Source organism: Mirounga leonina, unplaced genomic scaffold (genome assembly GCF_011800145.1).
Source record: "Mirounga leonina isolate KUSES-001 unplaced genomic scaffold, KU_Mleo_1.0 Mir_53, whole genome shotgun sequence".
NCBI classification, from domain to species: Eukaryota; Metazoa; Chordata; class Mammalia; order Carnivora; family Phocidae; genus Mirounga; species Mirounga leonina.
Window position 1 is genome coordinate 74,874,094 of NW_023270807.1, and position 27,128 is coordinate 74,901,221.

Genomic DNA, 27,128 nt, shown 5'->3' on the forward strand with positions numbered 1-27,128 from the left:
AAGAATAAAGAATAGAAAAATTTGATTTTAAATTGTTTTCAACATAGCATTTCAGTCATGATAGATTAATATATTTATTTCATAAAATTTGCCAAATAAAAAGTGATTACTTAAGGTAGAAATTCTTCAAAGAGAAGTTTTTAAAGAGAATTTGAAATAAATTAGATCTGTAGTTGCCAGAATATTCAAAGATGTTTAAGTTTTACAATTAATTACTATGTTATGTTCCTCTTCTGTTGAAAAATCTTCAGTATTACTCACAACCTACAGGAGAAAGTCTGAATTACCTGGCCAGTCAAGTTTATCTTCCAGTATTTTCCCTTTAACAAAACCTCCACACTAGCTAGAGGGTTTTACACAATCTCCCTCATTGCTTCTTGTACTCTCACTCTGCTCAGGCTATTCTCAATACGTCCTCTACTGCTCCTCCTGCTGCTTTGCCCTATTCCTATTGTTCTGGATGAAAATACTGCTACCCCATGGTCACTTAGCCTGAGGGAATACCTGCTTCCTCTGAATCTTCCTGTCACAATTGCTCTCAGTACTCTTCAGGATGCACTTGTATTCTCATCTTTTCTTGTACAAGTTTTATCACTCTCAGTCATAAGCTCCTTGAGGGTAGAGAGTCTCTTAATCTTAATTTCCTTAATTATTTAATTCAAGATTGATTTCTTCCTCAGGTCACAGTCCAACATGGGTTGACAGGGAAATTTTGCTTTTCACATATTCAAGTATCCAGGCTCCAGGGGCACTAGGAAAGAGAAAAGAAAGCTCAGAGAGAAGGGACACCTGCACTTTATGCCTTGGCTAGCTTACTTAACATCGGTGAAACTGATTAAATACACTGCAATATACTTAGCCCAGGAAGCAGAAACTGATTTTGGAACATTAACCAGTCCCTGCTGTACCCATCATCCATTCTAATAAATACTTTTCTTTTTTTAAAATTTTTTTAAAGATTTTATTTATTTATTTGACAGAGAGAGACACAGCGAGAGAGGGAACACAAGCAGGGGAAGTAGGAGAGGGAGAAGCAGGCTTCCTGCTGAGCAGGGAGCCCGACATGGGGCTCGATCCCAGGACCCTGGAATCATGACCTGAGCCGAAGGCAGATGCTTAACAACTGAGCCACCCAGGCGCCCCTAAATACTTTTCTTAAGCTAAAATAATTTCATGATTATAAGCAAAATATTAATTTGTGAAATTTGCTCTAAGGAAAATTAAAATGCAGGCAGTTATGTTTATATAATATGGAGATCATTTGACCAATAGAAGCATTTTGATTTCCATTATCTAATGATTTCCAATGAAACTGTAGTTAATTATATTTGAGGTTGTAAGAGAAAGGATTTTAGAGATGCTCTAAAAAAGATGAACTTCAGCATTTCAGGTAAAGACTAAATATAAATGTGTTATTCAGTAAAGAACTGACACTTATTCTGATAGCAGATCAAAGCCTAAATCCTGGATTAGATGATCAAATTTTAACAGCTAACATTTTAATAACTGTCTCCCCCAATGTATCTCAAATGCACTCTATTAGCAAACATGACAGTCCAATTATTTCCATGGTGCTTAGCATTTCATGGTGGCCTACTGCCAACAGTAGAATATGGAGTGGGAAACATGCCAAAGAAGTTAACTGATTTTAAAAGCTAAAATACTGCTAGTGGTGAAAACTCAGGGTTTATATTGAGGCTAACTGCCCTGACCCTGTTTAAACTCATCAGATAAGTAGGTGCCAACGTATTTACTTAAATAATAACTCTTGGGGCACCTGGGTGGCTCAGTTGTTAAGCGTCTGCCTTCGGCTTGGGTCATGATCCCAGGATCCTGGGATCGAGCCCCGCATCGGGCTCCCTGCTCGGCGGGAAGCCTGCTTCTCCCTCTCCCACTTCCCCTGCTTGTGTTCCTGCTCTCACTCTCTCTCTCTCTGTCAAATAAATAAATAATTAAAAAAATAATAATAACTCTTAATATTCTGAAAAAAAATGTAGGTAAGTCAATTTTGCTATAAAGAATATGTTAGTAAATTTTTGTCACATAAAACATTTTATTTAACACTGGAGAATATAAAACAATTCAAAAATACATTACTAATCCATTATACATTGATCTGTCTGTATCACAAAATCTAGAGTAAAAAAGAAAATCTAGAGTAAAAAAAAAAATTAACCTTTCAAAACAGGAAGGAAACATGGAGAAACTGAATAAAGTACAAAAATATGTTTAACCTTGGACTGTATAGGACTTTTCTGTCATTTTATAACCGGTAAGGAAAAGATAAAATAGGAAAATATGTTACTCCTGTAAAAGGCTGAATGAAGGAAAAGATTATAACCATACCTAAGAGTGTCTGATCCACAGTAGGAATTTAATAAAGACATACTGGGTGACTAAATGAATAAATAAATAATACAGTTAAAAGAGGTTTGAACTTAAAGTCAGAAGAATTAGGTTCCAGGCTATGCAATCACCAACTAGCCTTATGATAGCAAATACTAATGAAGGCTTGCTAAGGAATCATTAAAAACACATGCATTGCATCATAAGCCTATGAGGTAGGTACTACTACTATGCCCATTTTACCAACAAGTAAACTGAGGTACAGAGGAGTTAAATAACTTGATGACAGAGCCAGGATCTAAATTCAGGCAGTCTGCCTCCTGAGCTCTCAGTTTTATCTACTGCATTATATTTCTCCTCTATATAATCTTGGGACCCCCCTCTTTACTTTCTGAATCATAGCTTAATTTGTGAAATAAAGGTTTTGGATTAGATGTCCTCTAGCGTCTTCTGTATTTCTAAAAAGTTTATCCCAAAGTGTATTGGATTTATACATGTAATTAGTACTCTAAACCAGAGTACTTCCTGTAAAGGGCTAGATAATAAATATTTTACGTTTTGCGGGCCACACATACTGTCACAACTATTCAACTCTGCCATTGTAAAAGAGCAATAGACAATACATAAACAAGCAGTGTTCCAGTAAAACTTTATTTACAGAAAGAGGCTGTAGTTTGTTGGCCTATGTCTAAACCATCATATATAATATAGGAATAGTAAAGACAGGCTTAGCAAGAACAAATTTAGAAATATTCTAAATAGAAATTTAGAACAAATTGTCCTGGGAGAGATCTTGACACATGAGATGATCAAGTCTTCTGCCTTCAGAACTACATCATTTAACACATATGACTGTCTATCTGATTATACAGATTCAAACACCAAATTTATCTGTCCACTTATTATATATAAATAAAAGATAAGCACACATGGTGTATTTCAAAAAGGTATTTCCAAATAATGGTTAGATTCTCAGCTAGGTCACTCAAGCCTATCAGATGCAGGTTATAGCCAAAATAATACCAATATTCAATGAACCACTCACACATGCATACACACACACACACAGAAGGAAAACACACATACATTTTAGTTATAATCGCTGTTAAACAGAATTTAGTAAACTATTATTTTTATTAAAAATACATTCCACAACAAACAAGCAGAAAACGTATTTGTAACAAGAACGTAAGTTGTTTCCTCCCTGTACCTATTAAAGGAATGGAGGGGAAAGTGTGGTCTAAGGTTTCAAACTACGGTCCTTCTGTATTATTGTAATAATTCAAAACTTTGATATTTCATGCAGCAAATAATCTGATATTCTGCTCTGTGTCTGGCATGGGGCTAGAATTTCTGGGAGTTGGGAATTAATAACCTTTGCCTCTGTCCTTCTGAAATATATACTTAATTTTGGGGAGATGACATTCCCAAAGAAAAGTGTTTACTACTGATCCATATTTTGAATAATAATGCTGGCATTAAATAATGAGAGTGAAAAAAACAATTCAAAATAATATAAGAAATAGCATGTGAGACTATATAATTATTTACAAGAGGGTAGCTAAGAAACCTTTTATAATTTAAGAGAAATGAGAATACTTTGGATTAGAGTGACCCAGTAAAGTTTTGGAGTTTATTGGTTATAAGGTTCTTATACTAAAGACAAAGTGGTGTTATATTATTTGAAGGTAGACTGTGGATAACTAAAGATGTGTAACATAAACCTGAAAGTTGCACTAATATAAAGAAAGAAAAACATCTAATAAACCAGTGAAGGGGATAATATGCAATCAACTAAAACAATCCAAAAGAAGGCAGGAAAAAAAAAAGAGGGGGGGAATAAAAACAGTTGAAACAAACAGAAAACAAACAAGATGATAAATGCAAATATAAAATGTAAACCCAAACATATCAATAATTACATGAAATGTAAATGGTCTAAACATCCTAATTAGAAGGCATGATTTGCCAAGACTGGGGAAGGGGTAAAACTAGGCTCAATTTTATGCTGCCTACAATAAAATCACTTTAAACATAAAAATATATAAGGGTAGAGTAAAATAATGGAGAAAGATCACACAAATCCTCAACAACAAAATAAAACCTTGGAATAGCCATATCAATATTAAATTCAGAAGACTATTAAATATTAGATATTAAATTCAGACTTCAGAAGAAAAAATATTACTAGGGATAAACATAGTTATTTCACAAGGATAAAGCAGTTAATTCATCAAAGGTATATAACAATCATAAAATTTATACACCTAATAATTGAGCTTCAAAATGCATGAAGGAAAAACTGATTGAACTGAAAGGAGAAACAGAAAATCCACAATTACAGTTAATTTCAACATTACTCTCACAGTAGCTAAAACAAGTAGCCAGAAAGGCCTGTAAAAATACACAAGACAAACAATACCAAACAACTGATCTGAGATTCACAGACCACTCCACACAAAAACAGCAAAATATATATTTCTTTTACGTTACATGAAAAGCATTTATGGGTAGATAATCTGGGACATAAAACAATTTTTAATAAATTTAAAAGGATTAACATAAAGAATGTTCTAGCCACAATGAAATTAAACTAGAAATCAGTAACAGAAATACAGCTGACCCTTGGAACAACATGGTGTTTAGGGGAGCTGACATTCCCACTCCCCATAGTGGAAGATCCACGTATAACTTCTGACTTGCTCAAAAACGTGACTACCAATAGCCTACTGTTTACTGGAAGCCTTACTGATAACAGTCAATTAATACATATATTTTTGGATATTTTATGTATTATATATTCTTATAATAAACTAAGCTAGACGGAAAAATGTTAAGTCATAAGGAAGAGAAAATACATCTACAGGACTACACTGTAAAAAAAACTATAAATGAACCTGCGCAGTTCAAATCTGTTGTCCAACTGTATACCTGGAAAAATCCCACAATATTTGGAAACTAAATTACACATCTCTAAATAACCCATGTATCAAACAGAAAATCAGAAGGTAAAATATAAAGTATTCCCAACTATATAAAATGTATAAGCAACATATCAAGATTTGTGGATACAACTAAGGCAGTACTTACTGGGAATATCATAGCACTGAACACTCATACTAGACAAGAAGGGTCTTGAATAAATGACTTTAAGAAACTAGAAAAACACGAGCAAATGAAACTGAAACTAAGTAGAAGGAAATAAAATTCTGAGTGGAAATCAATGGAACAGAAAACTGAAAAAGAGAAATTGTTGAAACTAAAAGCTAGTTCTTTGAGAACATTCATAAACTTCTAGCCAGACAGATCAAGAAAAAACAGAAGATACAGATGAACAATACCAAAACTGAGAGCAATGACATCACCACAAATTCTACACATATTAAAAAGGTAACCAAGTAATATTATGAACAGCTCAATTACTATAAATTTGAAAATTTGATAAAATGGAGAAATTCCTTAAAAGAAATTACCAAAGTTCTCTTAAGAATAAATATGTTGAATAGCCATGTATCTATTAGTTAATTTTTTTTTTGTAAAAAATCTTATCACAAAGAAAATTCCAGGCTTCATTGGGAAATTCTACCAAATGTTGAAGGAAAAAATGTACCATTTTATACAAACTTCTAGAAAACAGATAAACACTTCTCATTTTATGAAGCCAGCATTACCATATCAAAATCAGAAAAAGAAAACTATAGATCAATGTCACTTATGAACATAGACATAAAAATCCCTAACAAAATTTTAACAAATCAAATATGACAATATGTAAAAATGATAAAATGTTATGACCAAGTAGAGTTAATCTTAGGAATGCAAGGTTGGTTTAGCATTAGAAATGTTGGGAAGTTACCATATCAACAGACCAAAAAAGGGGGGGAAGTCATGCAAATATTACTTTCACATAAAGTATTCAATAAAATCATTTCCAAACAGAAATTCTATTCCTGAAACTCTCACCAAAATAGGAATGGAAAGGATTTTCCTCAACTTGTTTAAGGCATCCACAAGTAACCTACAGCTAATATAATTGCTAGTGTTGAAGCACTTTCATTATAAGGGATTTGTCAATTTCTCTTTGCAGTATTTATCTTTTGATAATCAGCTTTATTGAGGTGAAACTTAAAATTCACCTATTCTAAGCATACATTTCACAGTACTTTTAAAAATGTAGTCATATAGCCATCACTACAATCATGACATAGATGTCCCCTCTGCCTCTATGCAGAAAATCCCTTTTCTTCACACCCACCCACAGCTTAGGCCCTGGAAACCAGTAACATTTTGTCACTATAGATATACCTTTTCTAGAACATTATGTAAATGGAATCTTCAATATGTATACTTTTGTGTGCATCAGTAGGTGGTACTTTTTAATGCTGAGTTGTATTCCATTTTATGGAATGAACTACATTTGTTTATCCATTCACCAGTTGAGGTTTGCGTTGTTTCCAGTTTTGAACTATGATGAATAAAGCTATATTATTCATGCATGCCTTTGTATGGACATATTTTTTATTTCTTTGGGGGAAATGCCTAAAAGGAATATTGATGAGTCACATAGTGAAGTGTGTGTTTAACCTAATCTGAAAAAGAAAAAAACAAAACAAAAACTAAACTTCCAAAATGGCTGTTGCCGTTTTCATTCCTACAATGAGTCTTATGACATTCACTCCAGCACTTTTCTCTTCAGCATGTTTTTCTTTCTCTACTGCATCATTTCCACTCACATATAAACATGCTTCCATTTTCCATTTTAAAAAAGTCTTTTGACTCCAGGCCTCCTCTAGCTACCACCCATACTCTCTTTCCCTATTCAGCAATGCTCCTAGAAGGATCAGTCTCCAGTCTTTCCTCTCAGCATCATTAACCCTGCTCCAAACAAACTTCACTACTCCATCAAAACTACTCTTATCAAAGCCACCAAATCCAGAGATCAATTCTTGTCATCTTTAAAACTACATTTTCACAGTTTAAAATTATTCATCTCTCATTGTGGATTCTCTGAGTGGCAGTGTTATTTCATTTATCCTATCCTGAATATCAAAAATATTTCATTATATGTGCAACCCTCAAAACATGTCTGTTTAATGAATAACCAAAGAAATTTCTTTAACGTCTTAGAATTGAAAAATCAAACTAGAGCATGCCATAATTTAATAATCATAAATTTGGGTAGAATTCTGTTAAGGTTAATTTCTGAGATTTATTTTACCTTCACAGATTCCTTAGATGCTTATGCATAACTACAGAGATGAAATTTTGAAAACAGATATTCAAAGATTTATATATGAGCACTTAAATTTTTCACAAATTTGTTTATATTGTTTTCATAAAATATAGTTTCTTATAATGAATCTTGTAAAATGTAGGAGGTACCCATTCACAAAGTAGAAATAAAGTCTATCCTAAGGACTTATACTTTATTATTTTTTTTCTTTTTTTTTTTTAAAGATTTTATTTATTTATTCATGAGAGACAGAGAGAGAGAGAGACAGAGGCAGAGGGAGAAGCAGGCTCCCCGCGGAGCAGGGAGCCCGATGCGGGACTCGATCCCAGGACCCTGGGATCATGACCTGAGCCGAAGGCAGACGCTTAACCGACTGAGCCACGCAGGCGAGGACTTATACTTTAAATAATTACAAACAAAACTGAAAGGCAAGGCAGGTTGTATTTATTTCTATTCTAAAGAGTATTCTTAAAATAATAGGGACAAAAATAATTTACAATGCTAGCTACATAAACTACCATATTTTACATTTTATTTCACCGAATTGCTAGCTTATTGTTCATAAGACATTTATTTAACAAATGAAAACAAACACCTTTTGGCTCTAGCTGAATTCACTTTTCCAAAATATAACTGTTATTATCTAGATCTTATTTTAGTTTCCAATCAAAATCATCAATGAATATTATAAAACTAAGTTAAAGTTCCTTCTCCATTTGTAGTTCCAATTACCATGTGAGAGCTTTTAAAAAGGAAATAAAGCTGCAATTTCTTAGTATCAATAACAGTAACTCAGGAACAGAATGGAAAGAAATGAAACCATAAACATGTATTACAGCTTTCCAAAATTAAGTTTGAAAGCAGACAAAGCTTGGTATTTTGAGTAACCTAGGACTCTCTTACTTAACTCCTATCAACCAGAGCTAAAGGGAGCAATATGTCAAATTAACTTGCTCAATTTTCTTTTCTCAAGTTTTTCAGTGCCCTTTATGAACACCATTACTGAGCAGCTACTGTTAGCATTTGCAGCATAAAACCTAATTTTGGAAGGTTGATATTACAATAGCCTAAATATCACAAAACTGAAAACTGTATGGTGCCAGTTGTCTCATGATACTGAAACAAAAAATGAGTTTGTGGATGAGCTGTGTTTTTGGTTTAAAAAAAAAAAGGCTTCAAAATGGTTTTAACGGTTGATTTATATTTAAATGTAAGTAATGCATACAAAATGACTACTACCTATAATTTAGAAAAACTTGTTAAAATTGTTAACTGAAAAATATTTTTGTGTATTATTTTTCATATATTAAATGTGACAGTTATAAGAAAATAGACCTTAGCATATTATATTAATCTCATTGGAGCAAAGCCTTCTATTTAAATAAAACACTGTGTTAGTCATTTAAAATAATTTAGAAATTATTCTCCTTAATGTTTTTAAGTTCAGTACAAATAAAATTTATTGCTAAGAAAAATGCATAATAAATGAAAATCAAATGCTTTTCAGTATGAAATAACCAATCTTTCTTTTAAATGAACCATGTAGAGCCTACATTTCACATGAAAAATTATAAGTTGATGTAGGTATCAAAAGCAATTCCTAGAAAAACAATTATGTCTGAGAACAATAGTTTTCTTAGCATTTGCCATGTTAAATATCATTTATTTCCTCCACATGTAAAATCAGTAAATGTGGCTTTGTCTATTTTCCTTTATATGTGCAGACAAAACATGAAGAAAACAAATGTCTTCCTTGTTTCTATGGACTCTACCTCTGGCTAGTCAAACGATTATTTATAATATTGATACTTCTTTCAAAACTCATTTGGAAAAATAATACTTTAATCTTCTGGTGAAGAAAGAGATGTCGGTTGGGACTAGCTCTTAAACATAAAGAAGTATAAGTAAATTAGATCTGATTCTAAAACAACCTCACAGAACAATGAACTTAACAAAAATGAATTTACTTCATGTCACAAATTGAGATAATTCCTACTTGAATATATATTATTATATTGAAAAAGTCCCAGTATTGATTCACAAAGCATATGTTGTTATAGACACAGAAAACAAACAAGTCCCTCTGTTTCCTTTACAAATAAATAAAACACGACATTTAACTGTGCACTCCACCATCTATGTGCTCTGCACTCTAATGTTCCGCATGTCTCTCAGCACCACTGGTCGGTAGTTTTGTTCCAAAATCTCCATGTATTCAAGGTAATCACTCACTCGAAAACCATGCAGTGCTTCTTCCTGTCAAAAAATACAAACAGAAGTTAATTCACTGGGGTAAAAAAACACAATTCTAAGTTAATGAATTTTAAATAGTTGACTTTTTTTTTCAGCTATAGATGGGGGCTGTAAATGTGTAATTGCTTTTTATCTAGTAGGCTATGTATGTATTTGATAGCAAGAAATCATGTACCTATGAAACAAGGTTGTCTGTTTTTATTTATTTTATTTTTTATTTTTTATTTTTTTAAAGATTTTATTTATTTATTTGAGAGAGAGAGAACGAGAGACCGAGAGCAGGAGAGGGAGGAGGGTCAGAGGGAGGAGAAGCAGACTCCCCGCCAAGCAGGGAGCCCAATGCGGGACTCGATCCTGGGACTCCAGGATCATGACCTGAGCCGAAGGCAGACGCTTAACCATCTGAGCCACCCAGGCGCCCCGGTTGTCTGTTTTTAAAACCAAATATGGTTTACAGCTTAAAAAAAAAAAAAAAAAAAAGACAAACTCTTAGATAATGAAATCTTCCTAATATTTTGGATGAAGTTTCAATTATAGAATGATTGTTCATATTTGTAATTAATAAAGACCCTAAAGCTTATCAAAGGATACTATAATGTTGCAAGAAATATCTGTTCTACAGCTCTGAAGGTTCATAAAACCTTCAATAGTCTGTAACTCATAATGTTGGTACAACACATGTCTATGCTAATTCTGAATTTAATGGTTAGTGTACTAAATGAGGCACTCAAGAATAAATTAAAACAGGAGGAATATTCACTTAAAATCTTGGAGACTTTAAGGGATTTGTACAGCTATTTCTTTTAGCATTTCCAAAGATTAGCTATGCAGTACCTACCCTCCAAAGTAAAACAAAAATTCTAAAGAAAAATCATATCTGATCCAATGTAGTATTATGTCCAGAGTTTTGGAAGCTATTTTAAAAATTGGACAATTCATGCCTTTCTAGAGATTACAGTTTAAAGGTAAAAGTTATTAACAAAAAACAAAAGCAGTTCAAAAAGAAAAGATAATATATTATCCTATACCAGATATTGTGTGAGAGACAGTCTATAGATGAGACACATGAATGTATAACAACTAGAAAAACATTACATGCAATTCTCACTAAGAATGAATGTTTGTAAAGGCCTCCCTCAGATGTCACTGCTCACTTATTTAAGTAATAGTTCACAGCTTGCAAATAAGTTGGGAGAACTTATACTTATTTTGCCATGTATCACCTAAAACATGGGTAACCTGGAGGAATAGTTGGTACATTAAAAAAAATTATTACTGACCTATAAGTCTGATGTTATAGCTAAAAGAACTAAATGATGTATGCATAATATTATAACATTGGCTAGAGCTAATTCCTTCCAACATAAATATTTGAACTTCACTCTTAATTTTAAAAATAATTGTAATGTTATCTATTCTTTTATTTCTTCATTAACTCATTCATTCTTGATTATAAACTGAAGACACAAAGATTAATTTGGCAAGTCCCTGTCCTAAAACATTAACAGCTGAGGTATACATTGTGTCTCCAGTTTTATGTATAAGCAACTCAATCAAAGGGAAGATGTTAATCTTATGAATAGCAGAAAAATACTGGGTCTTCATAAATTTCTCTCCTATCAAAAAATATTTCACTTTGCTTTTGGGGAAAAATAGGATTGAAGTAAGACCATTCTTACTGTTTAAGAATTCACTTTAAACAGTTACCGTCGTGGTCATGGAATATTTATGAATTTATCCATTCTTTTCATTCAAATTATGTATGATTTGGCACTGATCAACTCCTCATTAAAACTATATCTCAGTTGGAGAGAAATTATAGTAATGTGTTATTCTAACCAGATAAAAACCCAATGTCAGAAAAATTGCTTTAGTGCATGTTCATGATTTTTAAAAGAATGCTTATTGTTCATTAACTGAATCACAATAGGAGATTACACCATTTGAACAATAGCTCTAATAATTCTTTTCTGGGAAAAAATATGCAAAATCTATTGAACATCTTTTAATTACTGTCCCACTTAATTTATAAATAAAAACTACTTATGGAGAACGATTGTTATCACTTGTTTTACATATATTTATTCCTTGAGATGTTTTTTGAATTATTGCTTTAATTTTGGACATTAATTTTAAAATAAAGAGAAAATACCCTGATAACTATAATGAAGAGACACCCATAATGCAAACTGGTGCAACCACTCTGGAAAACAGTATGGAGTTCCCTCAAAAAGGTAAAAATAGAACTACCTCAGAACCCAGTAATTGTACTACGAGGTATTTATCCAAAGGATACAAATATAGTTATTTGAAGGGGCACATGAACCCCAATGTTTATAGCAGCACTAACCACAATAGCCAAAATATGAGAAGAGCCCAAATGTCCATCGGCTGATGAATGGATAACGAAGAGGTGGTAATATATACACAATGGAATATTATGCAGCCATCAAAAGAATGAAATCTTGCCATTTACAATGATGTGGATGGAGCTAGAGAGTATTATGCTAAGCAAAATAAGTCAGTCAAAGACAAATACCATATGATTTCACTCATCTGTGGAATTTAAGAAATAAAACAGATGAACATAGGGGGAAAAAAGGGAGGTGAACCATAAAACAGATTCTTAACTATAGAGAACAAACTGAGGGTTGCTGGAGGGAAGGAGTTTGGGGGATGGGTTAAATGGGTGATGGGGATTATGGAGGGCCCTTGTGATAAGCACTGGGTATTGTATGTTAGTAATGAATCACTGAATTCTACTCCTGAGACTAATATTACACTGAATGTTAACCAGAATTTAAATAAAAACTTGAAACAAAAAAAAAATGGCCAATTATGTGTATAAAGGTCATATTTCATAAGAGAAAAATATTCATTTCTAAAAGAATGTTTTTAAATGATGTAGTTCATTATTTAATTTTATAATTTATAACTCTTAATAAAATCTTCAGAATCTCCTATTCTATTTTTTGTCTTCAGAGTGGTATACTTTTCATTTTATCCTAAATGCTCTCTAATGACTTAGTGGATAACTTTACTTAGTAATTATAACCATTTAAACTGCCAGCTTATCATTCAATTTATAACAGACCATTTCCTCAGAATACCGCTTTATCATTTTGTTTATAGACCTCAGTATAAAAATATGAATTCCCTTATTCCTTTTTATTTAAAGTAATCTCTACCCTGAACATGGAGCTTGAATTTATGACCCCGAGATCAAGAATTGCATGCTCCACCGACTGAGCCAGCCAGGCACACCTGAATTCCCTTATCCTTTAAATAAGCAGACATATGTAATTATATAAGGCAACACTATCCCTTTTTTATATAAACAATGCACTATTTCAAGGTTTTTTTAATATGTTACTTATGAAGTGGTTTATATTTTGACTAGAAGTTCATTTTGAGCATATTGCATTTTCTTTTTTGTACCTAAGGGTTTTTCAACCAGTGTGCCTTCAATGATTGGCTCTCTTCATTAATTCTGGGTTTCAAATGTTGAATCATCAAAAAGCATTAAAAATTACTATTCTAGGGCACCTGGGTGGCTCAGTCGGTGAAGCATCTACCTTCAGCTCAGGTCATGATCCCAGGGTTCTGGGATCGAGTCGCTCAGGTTCCCTGCACAGCGGGGAGTCTGCTTCTTCCTCTCCCTCTGCCTCTCCCCTCTGCTCGTGCTCTCTCGCTCACTCTCTCAAATAAAATCTTTTAAAAAATTAAAATAAGAATTACTATTCTAAACCACAGTATTTCATGTGCATTCAATATTACATGATATGACATATACACAGCTTGCCTCTCTCCTTTATATACAGAACCCAGTTTCAAATATATATCCACTGATTTTCTTTTACTATTGAGAACATTTAATTAGAAGGTCCACTGAATTCAGGGTTTTTAAAAGGGTAACCAGACTAGTCAGTGAGAGACAACCTGATATACTAGGAAGGAGTACAAGATTTGGATTCATGCCAAAAATGGGTTCAAACTCCCCTGTATTAGTTACTAGGTGTATGAACCTGGGGAAGTTTACTGACACTCTAAGCCTCAATTTCTCATGTGCAAATGCAGACAATAATGGCATAAGGTTGTACCGTCTAAACTCCTTTTCATGGACTATAAAACCTTATATGATCTGGCTCCTGACTCCTCTCTTACTGTTCTATCTCACCTTGTTCTGACCACAGTGGTCATCTCAACACTTTCTAAGTGGGCTAACCTCATACTTACCTCTAAGATTCTGCTTTTGCCTTTCTTCCTATTTAGAATTTTGCCCTGAAGTCCTTGCATTGCTTTTTGCTTTGCTTCATTCAGATCTCTGCTTACTCTCTCAGAGTAGCCTTTGTTGGACTCTATCTAAATAGCATCTCTTAGTCTGACTCTCTTAAGATGTTTGATTTCCTTATAATAAGATCTATCAATACCCAAAGCATTATATATTTATTCAAGTATTTGTCTACCAGTAGAATGAAAGGTCAGTGTGGGTAGGGACATGGCCTGTCTTGTGACAGAGCTGTGCCTGGGACACAGCTGTTGTACAATAGTTGACTAAGTCAATGAGGGAATTAACAATACCCATAAATCCCTTTGCTCAGTGCCTGGCATTCAATAAGCGCTCCAGGTATTAATGGTTTCACAGTAAAAACATCTTTATTAACTGATGGCCTCTAAAGTGGCTAAGTTACATTTTCTTGATCACGCACAAATCTATAATGTTCAACATCGAAGATTATTGACTCCAGTCTGTTTTTCAACCTCTTGCTAAAAAGGTAAGGGAACAGTTCACTTAAAATATTATAGTCTTATCTTGCAACTTCTCAGGAATATGCCTCTTATAGAAATCAAGCTATACCTATACTTTCAAACATTACTTGTATCAGTTAAAGTTTCCAAAAATAATTTCTAGCAAAAATGTTTTTAGAGCTACTGCAAGCCCTGTAAATTTGGAATTTGAATCAAAGATAAGTCTTTTGGGTTGGTAAATAAATACAAAGTACAAAAAGTTTGAGTGTGCTCGCATTACATGCCTTAGTTTTATGACTTCAGGATCAAGTTTAGGTATTTTCTGCTATATTCTTTCCCAAATTTAATTATTAATGCATTTGAAAGGTGATTTCAAAAAGACATAATAGTTCTTTATAAAGTCTGAAAAAAAGTCACTTTGAGTGGGTTAAATAGGAACAATAATCACCTGGAGACATATAAAAGTTTACCACAAAAGGTGTAGAATTTAATACACACTGAGATAACTTAAAGGATTTACATGAATATCAAATCTCACATAAGAAGCATCAAATTATATAATAAGAGTCACATGAGAGAAGAAGTTTTGTGAACTTAGCTCTGCTCTTTACCTTTGCTAGAGATGATTTTTTGTGTGTTGTGTTTGACCTATCATGAAAAAGGACCTTCTTTCTTGGTCAAAGTGGTAGAAAAACAACCAATCTGTAAGTAATGTTTTTTCTAATATGTTTCTCCTGGGGTGCTTGGTATAATTAGAAATTTCTAAGCCCAATAGCCCCCAAACTTTTAAATCCCTGGTCTTGGCATTCTGGATTCAAGTTTCAAAGGTAACATTTTTACATATTCTAAAGGTTTCAAGCTATTTGAGATTTTATACTAAAACCTGGCAACTCAGGCCTGTCATGAAAATTGTTTTGGTAGGTCTGTGGAGGAGTCTAGATATGTCAGTTTTAATAAGCACACTAATGATCCTCAGTATTAGGGAAGTTTATATAGTGTGTGTAGTTCTGGATAGAGTATGAGGTTCAAAAATATTTAGGAAAGAGTATGTGAAAGATTTTAACACATACCACCTCACACTGATCAGAATGGCTAAAATTAACAACTCAGTAAACAAGAGATGTCAGTGAGGATGCAGAGAAGGGGGAACCCTCTCACACTGTTAGTGGGAATGCAAACTGGTGCAGCTACTCTGGAAAACAGTATGGAGATTCCTCAAAAAGTTAAAAATTCAACTATCCCATGACCCAGCAATTACACTACTAGGTATTTATCCAAAGGACACAAACGTAATGATATCGAAAGGGCACATACACCCCAGTGTTTATAGCAGCAATGTCCACAATAGCCAAAATATGGAAAGAGCCCAGATGTCCATCAATAGATGAATAGATATATAAGATGTAGTATATATATACAATGGAATATTAGCCATCAAACAGAAAGAAATCTTACCATTTGCAATGATGTGGATGGAACTAGAGGGTATTATGCTAAGTGAAGTAAGGCAGAGAAAGACAAATACCATATGATTTCACCCATATGTGGAATTTAAGAAATAAAACAGATGAATATAGGGGAAAGGAAGAAAAAATAAAATAAAATGAAAATAGAGGGAGGCAAACCATAAGAGACTCTTAACTACAGGAAACAAACTGAAGGATGCTGCAGGGGAGGGGGTTTGGGGATGGGGAAATTGGGTGATGGTTATTAAGGAGGGCACTTGATGTAATGAGCACTGGGTTGCACTTATATGCAACTGATGAATCACTAAATTCCATCCCTGAAACTAATAATACAGTATATGTTAACTAAACTGAATTTAAATAAAAAATTTAAAAATAATAATTTATAAAATTATAAAAATAACAAATAATAAATAAATAAATAAATAAATAAATAAATAAATAAATAAATAAAATAATTTATTTTAACTTAGCTGAGAGATACATGGGCATATGTGATGGCTAGGGAGATGATCCAATTCTGGCTGCATAAATGAGGGGATAAACCTTGATCAGATACAATGTAAGAGAATGATCCTGACCTATATCTGAAGTATATGCCAGGTATTACTATGATTTACTAAGATGTCTATGGGGCTAGAGAAGAAAAAATGGGAGCAAAAGTATATAGTCTAGTTATGGACTCGGAAAAAAAGGCCTATTTTGCTTGCTGTGTTCTCTACACATCTTTTTCTTCAATTAATAACAAGAGAAGGATGGGACAGGGATGTAGATATTCAAATAACTCCTAACTTTTTTTTTTTTTTAAAGCACTTGCTATGTGCCAGATAATGTTCTAGAAGTATTTTACAAAAAGATATCACTTAATTCCTCAACAATTCTATGTAATAGGTATTATTTCACAATGAATTATACAGATGAGAAAACTGAGGCACAGAGAGGTTAAGCAAGGTATCCAAGCTTACAGAGTGATAGAGCCAGAATCTGAATACAGGCAAACTCAAGCGATATAAGAACAACGAAAAACACTTATTGCAAACCACAGTTAACATAAAACTGAACGTGTTTTATCTATTCTCTCAGATGATGAATTATTGTTTGTATTATGTATACTTTTGTCTTTTAAAAGCTTAGCAATTCATGTGATGTTTCTCAGTCTGATCTCCATTCCTTACCCCATCAACATGTTCTGGTAACAGCTGCAGGAACAACAACAAAATTCCTCTTGACAATTTACTGATTGGATTGAAATTAATCTGATTTTTTCATAATTATAAATTGATTTTGCCATAACATGCACGATTTAGTTGAAGCATTTTAATTAAGTATTTTGAGCCTTCACAGCCTGATTTTCACTGGAAGGCATTCTTTTCCTAGCCTGGCATTTCAGTGAAGTTTTCCCCAAGTTGAACTCAATTGAATTCACAAACTAAAACCAAGATCACTGCCAACCTGTTATCATGCTAGAGAGAAATGTAATATAGCCAGTTGGCTAAAACAGTGGGTCTTCTGAAGTACTATTAAACTCTTTCTAAACTGGCTTGCTTTCATGAGTGAGTGAGAGTGAGAAACAGAGAGGAAGAGAAAGAGACACTCCACTTAAAACAAACTTTAGACTTTCAAGCTCACTGGTATATTTGAGAGTACTGTACTTATTTTTCTGGGTGATGTTTTTCTTTCTGGTAAGTGTGATGCCCATCATCTGTCACAGATTAAAACGTCCAGGACCCTAAATCCAAGGATTAAGCCCTTCAGCAAACCATCAAAAGTTGTCTTAGCTCAGGACTGATGTATCAATCACCACATGTGGGAATAAAGCACTTATTATACATAATATATAATAATGCTGCTCTATTATCAAACCCACTTATTTGTTGTGTCTACAAAGATATTGTGGAAAACTCAGAAAACACCTTGCTGATATCATCTTATATCCATGCCATTCATTTAATCATTTAGTGGTTTAGTCAAAAGAGGAAAAATAAAGTATTTGGGGTTTGGGAGTGATTTTGTTTTTCAAGTAAACCTGGTTTGACTATTCATGTTCACCACCTGGTCTAAGAAATTCCAAATCATCTTTTTAATATATTGATCATGAAGAATTGCTCAGTGGGCTACCAGAAACGTAGGCAATGAGTCTAGACTCCCAATTACCTAATTTAAAATCTTGAGCCTAAACCCAAATGAATACAAATGGGTTAATACTATCTCTATACTATATGCTTGAGACAGATTATTATTATTCCTAAAGCAATGCTTCTATCATGTCACTCTCTGTCAATAAATGAAGCTTAAACTAGGAAAATTTTAACTGCATATTTTCAATCTTCTGGAACCATCTCATTACCTGAAGTTTCTCAGGAGAATTGATAATAGTTGAAAACATGTTTGCGGTTTTTCTATATTTTGGAAAACTTTCAATTGGGCCTGAGTATTTGAACATATTTACCATAGTCAGATGCTTATTTTATCTATTTTTATATAACGATTCAATGCCCTCCTTTTAAAAAGTTTTGTTATGAAAGAAGTATGGACCCATTCTTCAAAATAAAAACAACAACAAATACACTAAAAAGTAAAAGTCCTCTGTTCTACTTCACCTCTTCAGAAGCAATCATATTTAAATATGTATAGTCAGAAAATAACATGTAATCTATGTAAGAATAATATTATGGTTGTGGTATATAGTTATATGGAGAATTACTAAGGTTTTTTTTTTTTCACCCTTTGTACAAGTCTGAGATTTCTGGATTAGAAAGTATAAAACATAATTTCCCAGGTTTAATCCTTATAACTACAGTTGAACGAGAAATTTTTAAATCCTATAACTATTTCTGACTTGGGTTGTGTTCAACGGAAGGAAAAATGAACATCACTTTATTAGCTAAAGTTTCATTATTGGTTAATATGTGAATAAGTGGAAAAGAGTCTATATATGTTTATATACATGGGAAACAACAGGTCATAACAGGGCTTTATAGAGTAAAGGGGCATGTAAATCCATATTTAAATAAACCACGCTGGAATTTATCTCACAAGAAAAATAACTGCCCACCAAAAGAGATCAGTGAACTTGAGACCTACCTGTTGAAAATAAAACAAAAAAATAAAATGAAGTCCAATATCAGAATGATATTTTTCCTAATCCCTGAGATGAATGCAAATAGAAGGAGTAAGAAGTAAGGTTAGTTCCAGGACAAGTGCTAAAATTAATTCTTTGCCAACATGTTCTTAGTTTGGATTTAAATCAATTCAATTAAAATTTTAGTAATTTAAATAGGACTTGAGTAGTAACCTTTTCCCCCTCATTTAAAAATTCTTTAGTTTTAAACTGATAGCATTATCAAGAAGTAATCAACAAAGAGAAGAAACTGCAATAATCATCAACATTAATTAGATTTAAAGAATTTAGTAATGTTTGTTACTAAATGTGAACAAAAAGGGGCGCCTGGGTGGCTCAGTCGTTAAGCGTCTGCCTTCGGCTCAGGTCATAATCCCAGGGTCCTGGGATCGAGCCCCGCATCGGGCTCTCTGCTCTGCCGGGAGCCTGCTTCTCCCTCTCCCACTCCCCCTGCTTGTGTTCCCTCTCTCTCTGTGTCTCTCTCTGTCAAATAAATAAATAAATTCTTTAAAATAAATAAATAAAAATAAATGTGAACAAAAATAAGTTCATCTTTCCCTTTATATGTATTATTTGTTTATTCTATCAACAAATATTTATTGGGCACCTATTATATGGCAGGTACTGTTCAAGGCATTGAAAATACATTAGTAAACGAGATGGACAAAATCACTATCCTTGTGGAACATAAACATTATACTGAGGAAGATTGACAAAAATATATATTAAAAAATTTCAGCTAGTGACAAACACTCTAAGAGAAACTGAAGTGGGTTAAAGGTTAGAGCATTACAGGTTAGAGGATATTATAAGCTCCTGGGAAAATTTCAGACTCTGAAATTCCTATAATTGACCATGGTAGTGATGAAAGTGTCACTTACTAAAAAGGAACCCACATTTTGTCCTCAACATAATCCCCATTTTTTTAACCATCCCTGTTCTCCAAATTACTTCTTGCAGATAATTGTTTTCTTTTTCTACCTAAGTTTTCCTCTTACATGTACAATCATTGTCTTGGTATATTTTTTTCATTAAAAATGTTCCTAAGGAGTGCCTGGGTGGCTCAGTCGGTTGAGCATCCAACTCTTGATTTCAGCTCAGGTTATGCTCTTGGGACAGTGAGATGGAGCCCTGCGTCAGGCTACCTGCTGGGCATGGAGCCTGCTTAAGATTCTCTCTCCCCCTGCCCCTCAACCCCACCCTGCTGATGCTCATTCTCACTCTCTCTTAAAAAAAAAAAAAAAAAAGTTCCTAAGATAACAATTCTAGTGATATATGTAGACAGTTTGAGACCTTTTGAATTCAGTATTAATGAAATAAAAATTCTTGATAGTTTGGCAATCTTGAATAATCAATGACATTTATAGAACATCATGATTAAAGGGGAAAGAGCTCTGACAAGTATCTAGTGGTAAAGAATAACGATAAAATTAAAACTACAATGAGATACCACCTCACACCAGTCAGAATGGCTGAAATTAATAAGTCAGGAAATGACAGATGTTCACGAAGATGTGGAGAAAGGGGAACCCTCCTACACTGTTGGTGGGAATGCAAGTTGGTGCAGCCACTCTGGAAAACAGAATGGAGGTTCTTCAAAAAGTTGAAAATAGAGCTACCCTATGACCTAGCAATTGCACTACTGGGTATTTACCCCAGAGATATAAATGTAATAATCCGTAGGGGCACCTGTACCCCAATGTTTATAGCAGCAGTGTCCACAATAGCCAAACTATGGAAAAAGCCCAGATGTCCATCACAGATGAATGAATAAAGAAATGTGGTGTATACACACACACACACACACACACACACACACACACACACTGGAATATTATGCATCCATCAAAAAATGAAACCTTGCCATTTGCAATGACGCAGATGGAACTAGAGGGTATGATGCTAAGTGAAATAAGTCAATCAGAGAAAGACAAGTATCATATGATCTCACTGATATGTGGAAATTGAGAAACAAGGCAGAGGATCATAGGGGAAAAGAGGAAAAAATGAAACAAGATGAAACCAGAGAGGGAGATAAACCGTAAGAGACTCTTAATCTCAGGAAATATACTGAAGGTTGCTGGAGTCAAGGTGGGGTGGGAGGCATGGGGTGGCTAGGAGATGGACACTGGGGAGGGTATGTGTTGTGGGGAGTGCTGTGTATTGTGTAAGACTGATGAATCACAGACCTATACCCCTGAAACAAATAATACATTATATGTTAATTTTAAAAAGTAAAAAAAATAATGATAAAATTAATTAACATAGAAATTATTTGCTGATCTAGAGAAAACCTAGCAAAGGACAAATGCTGGTTTTGGTGTATGCATGTGTATGTGTTTCTGTGGGATGGTGAGGGGAGCAGGGGGAGGGAAATATTTGAGGGAATCTCTCAAATTCAAGGAGAGATTTTAACTTAAGACAAATACAGTTGGATTTCCATCAAGAATTGCACATAGGGATGCATTTATATAACTGTATTTCCTAAAGCCCAGAGCTCCAAAACACACTACTGTGAAAGAGAAAGAAAGTTATATTTTGTTTTAAAATATTAACTTACATAATGTAGTGACTTTTTAAAAAGAATGTTATGATAGAATAATCTTTCATGGAAACATTCTATAGATATAGGTGAAAGTTTAAAAAAATATAGAATATGAAGGCACAGGAAATTGCATGAAATATTTTTAAAATGTTTCAAACCTCTGTCCTAACATAGTAGCTTGAGCTTTTAGTGACCAGATAAGATATAAAGAATATATATAGAGAGATACATAGATATAGATAGATAGATAGATAGATAGATAGATAGATAGATAGATAGATAGATATCTTAGATATAGATATAAAATACATCTTGTGGGATAGAACACTGGCTAACAGACATCTTAGCTTCTTCACACTGCAGTCCCACCACTCCCTAGTGTGCCATCTTGAGCAACTTAAGTTGGTGCCTCAGTTTCCTCATCTCTAAAATGAGAATAATAGGGGGCGCCTGGGTGGCTCAGTTGGTTAAGCGACTGCCTTCGGCTCAGGTCATGATCCTGGAGTCCCGGGATCGAGTCCCGCATCGGGCTCCCTGCTCAGCGGGGAACCTGCTTCTCTCTCTGACCATTCCCCTTCTCATGTACTCTCTCTCTCTCTCTCATTCTCGCTCTCAAGTGAATAAATAAATCTTAAAAAAATAAAATAAATAAAATGAGAATAATAGTACCTACCTCTTAAGGTTGTTTTCAGATGATTGTCAAGAAAAGTGTCTGACATATAAACATCCCATCAAAGTTAGCTATGAACTCTTAACCACCATTTTCCCCCTAAAGTTACTTACTTTTAGGAAAACCTGCAGATCTTGAGTCTGAGTGTGCTGCAGAATGTCTTGCTGCAGATGTTTGAATATAGCTATACAGAGATACACTTGATAATCAGGACCAAGGAAAACACAAGTAGCAATATAATGGCAGATTTCTATCCAGTCTAAATAATTCCAAAAACACTGAGTTATCCACTGTAGGCAAATCTAGAAAAAAAAGAAGTTACTTCATTAGAAAGCTTATAAAAACATACTTTAAAAAAAGCAGTAACCACTAACTCACACAAAACTAATGAAGAGCTTGGCATATGATCCAAACAGAAAGACATCCTAGGATGCTTCATCTATTTGCTTAATGCGTGAGAAAATTTTCATGGCCTAGGGACTCAAGACTTAGAGGTAACTGACGGTGTTCACACTGCTCATATACCTATTGCTAAATGCCTTCTTTATTCATACAGTCCTCCTCTTACCCACAACATCAGTCTGCTCTCTACAGATAACAAATGCTAACAGACCATTTTAATTCAGAGATGTTAGTTTCTTCTACCCTACCTATAATCACAGATGTATAATTATGCAGATGACAGATTGCTAAATGTTACATTAATGCAAATGGACTCTTGCTGAATCAGAAAATCATTTAAACCAAACAGGATTATATAACGTAAAAACTGGGAGCTAATGTAGAAAATAAAAGTGAGACTTTTACAAAAAATCATTTATGTTACTCTGAGTAACATTCAGATTGTTCAGATTATAAAAGGAATACATGCCCGTTGTGGGAAAAAAATAGAAAGGGTAAAAAAAAAAAAAAGCATAGTAACAGTGGCACAGTGATTAACACTGTTAACATTTTGGTACATCAATGCTATGGGTGGAATTGTGTCTCTCCACCAAAATATGTCCAAGTTCTAACCAACCCATAGTCCTTGTGCATGTGACAATATTTGGAAACAGGGTTTTTACAGAGGTAATCAAGATAAAATGAGATCACTAGGGTGAGTCCTAACCTAATACGACTGTTATCAAATAAAAAGGGAAAATGTGAACACAGAAACACACACAGAGGGAAGATGAAAAGACACACATGGGGAATGTCATGTGAAGACAGTGGATTGAAAGATGGCATTTACAAGTCAAAACCATCTAAGGCTATCAGAACCTAGGAAAGAGGCATCAAACATGTTCTTTCCCTAGCCTTCAGAGGGAACACAGTCTCGCTAACACTTTCATTCTGGACTGCTGGCCTCCAAAACTGTGAGTCAATAAATTTCTGTTGTTTTAAGCTACCCAGTTCATACTGTTTTGATACTGCAGTCCTAGGAAACTAAGATAATTACTTTCCAGTATTCTAGTTTCCATTTATGATTTACAAATTACCACTGAAGAAATATTTCCTTTGTTGAATCTCTTCTACTTTTATTTTTGGGGGTGGGGAGCAGGGAATGGGAACAGATATAATGGCTTATCTCAGTTTGTCATAGATCTAAAAAACAGATGCACAAATCTTCCTTTTTTGTTCTATGATTTTACCCTTTTAAAGATATATTCTTGAATACTTTCTAAAACTCATTTTTTTAGATCTGATTCAATTTGGGGGAATGCTGATTCTACCGTTAAGTGGCTTGAACATGGTGTATAATTCTGTTTAGGCTACCATAACAAAGTACCACAGACTAGGTGACTTAAATAACAGAAATGTATTTTCTCACAGTTCTGCAGAAGTCCAAGATCAAGGTGTTGGCAGGGTTGGACCTCTCTCCTTGGCTTGTAGATGCCAGTCTTCTATGTTTTCACCTAGTCTTCCTCTGGATATCTGTGCCCAAATTTCTTCTTTTAAGGACCGTAGACAAACTGGATTAGGGTCTACCCTAATGTATCTCATTTTAACTTACTTACCCCTTTAAAGACCCTGTCTCCAAATACAGTCATTCTGAGGGTAGTGGTGGTGAAGATTATATGAATTTTGGGCGTGGGGTGACACAATTCAGCCCATACCAAATGGTATTAATGAATTTTTGTTTTCCATATGTTATTACTTATGTCAACCAGTAACATTTTAATTTCAGCTATTATAGGCATATCTTTTTATCTCATTTTCCACTCATATTTCCTATTATTGATAATGCCAACGACATACCACTAATATTTTCTTCTGGTTTTTAACTGTAATTCCATTCTCAGGTACAAGATTTTGCTTTTATAAATATTATGAGCTCATTCTATAATGCTCAAAATCTAGTCATAGAGCCTATGAGTTAAGTCAGTATTGAATTTTATCTATGAATGCCCAGTGTTATCAACAGGTAGAATATATTTGATTCCCTTTTGTCCCAACTTTAGTCTTAGCACTAACAGGATTCTTCTCCCAGATCTTGACCTGCAGGGTAGCTTGGCATGCAGAGCTCATTACCAAACTTCCATTGCCCACATAATATGGCTCTACAGCACTGGGGAGAAAATATCTTCTACTCTTACTTTACTAGATAGGTTGAAAGCAGTCATTTTTTTAAAAAGTAATACTTTTAATTCCTTTAATGCACTGCTGCCTCTGTTCTTTGCTATAGCTATTAATGCCAAGCAACTTATGGCCATACTCTTTTAATAAAAATGAGTCTCTGGATGAATTAAGGAGAAACAAAAGAAGAGTAGAAATTAGTACAGATGATCCCCACAGCCAGAAAAGGCAGTTCCCATTCTGCTGTCAGTTTTAGGGGTGAGTGACATGTAGACAGAGATGAGGGGTCACAGCATTTGTCCATCTTCTTTTTCAGCAGCCTTACTGTTATAGAGGTTGGACGGTGTGAAACTGCTGATCCTCCACTCATTTTGATCTTGAAACCTCACAACTTTATATGGTTCAAGCAAAGATATCTGAAGTTAAAATATATGTAGGGAGATACTTATCTTTATTGGTTAAAAGAAAGCCACCCCAGGATCTGCAATTAGTTCTTTCTTATACATAGTTATTAATGCAGTTTTCTCGCATTTACATACATTCAAGCATTGTTTTCTATACATTGTCTATTTTTCTTCCATTAAACAGAAATAATGCCTGTCTTTTTCTACATATGGGAAATTTAGGAAAGGAAAATGAGATATAACTGAAAGCACTTTGAACATATATAAAGCACTATATAAATGTTACTCTATAACAAAGTACAGATGTTTATTATTCATTTAATATTTATCAAGCACCTAATAGACAAACAAGCATTATAATTTTTAAGTGAACAAAAGACATTTAGTCCCTGCTTTCATTGAGCTGACACTCAAAGGGGAGATGTACACTTTTTAAATATATGTCCCTCTTCATTTGGCAGAAATTATATCAGCTATTCTGTGTGCAAGATGATTTAGAATCATTAAACAGTAACAGAATTCTAAAATCACATTCCCCTAGAAAGGTTAGCAATGAGTCATAGTATTTAATCCTTAAGCAAATAACTTCTCTATGGAATGCAAAGGTTTGCAAATCAGCTAACAATCTAGATTTCTAAAAGGATAAAGGAAATAGTATGTGTCCAAGCAGAATGATAAACTCATAAAACATATTTTATTATGGAATTTTTCAAATATATATATAAAAGGAAAACAGTACAAGAACCAGACCCACCACAGATTCAAAATTTTGATTGGTAAGGTTCTTCAGCACATTTCCCTCTCTAGGTTCCCCTTCTTTAAACTTTTTAAAAGAAATACATCATAAGTTGCTATAAATTATCTCTGTGTTTGCTTTAAAACACACAGAAAAATCTCAGTTACCAATGGCATCAGTTTTTCTTTTTATCTATCACACAAGACAAAAATAATCTTAGAAAACCAGCACTACCACAAGTAATATGATTACTTAAAACAGTATTTTTGCTGTTCTTTGGCTTTCGACAACATATCACTTGACATAAATTACTGTGTTTTAAAGTGATTCTCATGAGTTTATACTATCAAATGTGTACTGTTAGGTTCATTTGATTCAGTTTGACTTTGTATTCTTAGGGACAGAATTTGTTTATTTTGTTGGTTACATGTATTTATATCACTATCTAAAAAAAATATTTAAATGATTCCAAAGTAAAAATACAAAAGTAAGGTATATTCCTTGACTCTTCAGCTCATTCCTTCCCTATCCCTATAAGCAATCGTTTAAAAAAATGTGGTATATTCTTTCATGTTTTTAATAAAACACATTTCTACATGCATTTGTATGTTCACTCTTTCTTGTATAAATGGTAACATACTAAACACTCTCTTCACCTTTTTATCATTTAACAAAGGATTCTGGATATCACTCCAACTCAATATACAGAGGTATTTTTCATTTTTACAACTGCATGGTATTCCACCACGGATAAACCATAATTTTTCAACGAAGCTCCTATTTATAGACATTTGCGGTTTTTGGTCTTTTGATACTATAATCAGTGTTGTAACAAACATTTGTAGGTATTTTCAAATTTTTGTGAGATAATCTCCTGGATAGATTTCTATACATGAGATTGCTGGGTTAAAGGGTAAATGCACGTAAGATTTTGCTAGACACTGCCAAATTCCCTCTTATAAGTCCAAAGATGCACTGCATCTTCAAAACTAAGAAGCTGAGTTCTTCTATTCATCAAAAAAAATATTAGTAATGAAATGGTTTACAAA

General features: G+C 33.7%; 1 protein-coding gene across 4 annotated transcripts in view; it reads right to left on the reverse strand.

The window, feature by feature from the left end:
- Nucleotides 1–205: 205 nt before the first annotated feature.
- Nucleotides 206–27,128, reverse strand: part of TBC1D32 (TBC1 domain family member 32) — a 208,581-nt gene continuing 181,658 nt past the window's right edge. For 3 of the 4 annotated variants that reach the window (XM_034990456.1, XM_034990455.1, XM_034990458.1), the window contains 2 exons: nt 22,497–22,685; nt 8,064–9,835 (listed from right to left, as the gene is read on the reverse strand). In XM_034990456.1, coding sequence (XP_034846347.1) covers nt 9,716–9,835; nt 22,497–22,685 — 309 coding nt within the window. In that variant the 3' untranslated portion in view covers nt 8,064–9,715. Of the gene's footprint in view, nt 752–8,063; nt 9,836–22,496; nt 22,686–27,128 lie in introns of those variants that run through there. The other variant, XM_034990457.1, reaches the window with a different exon arrangement.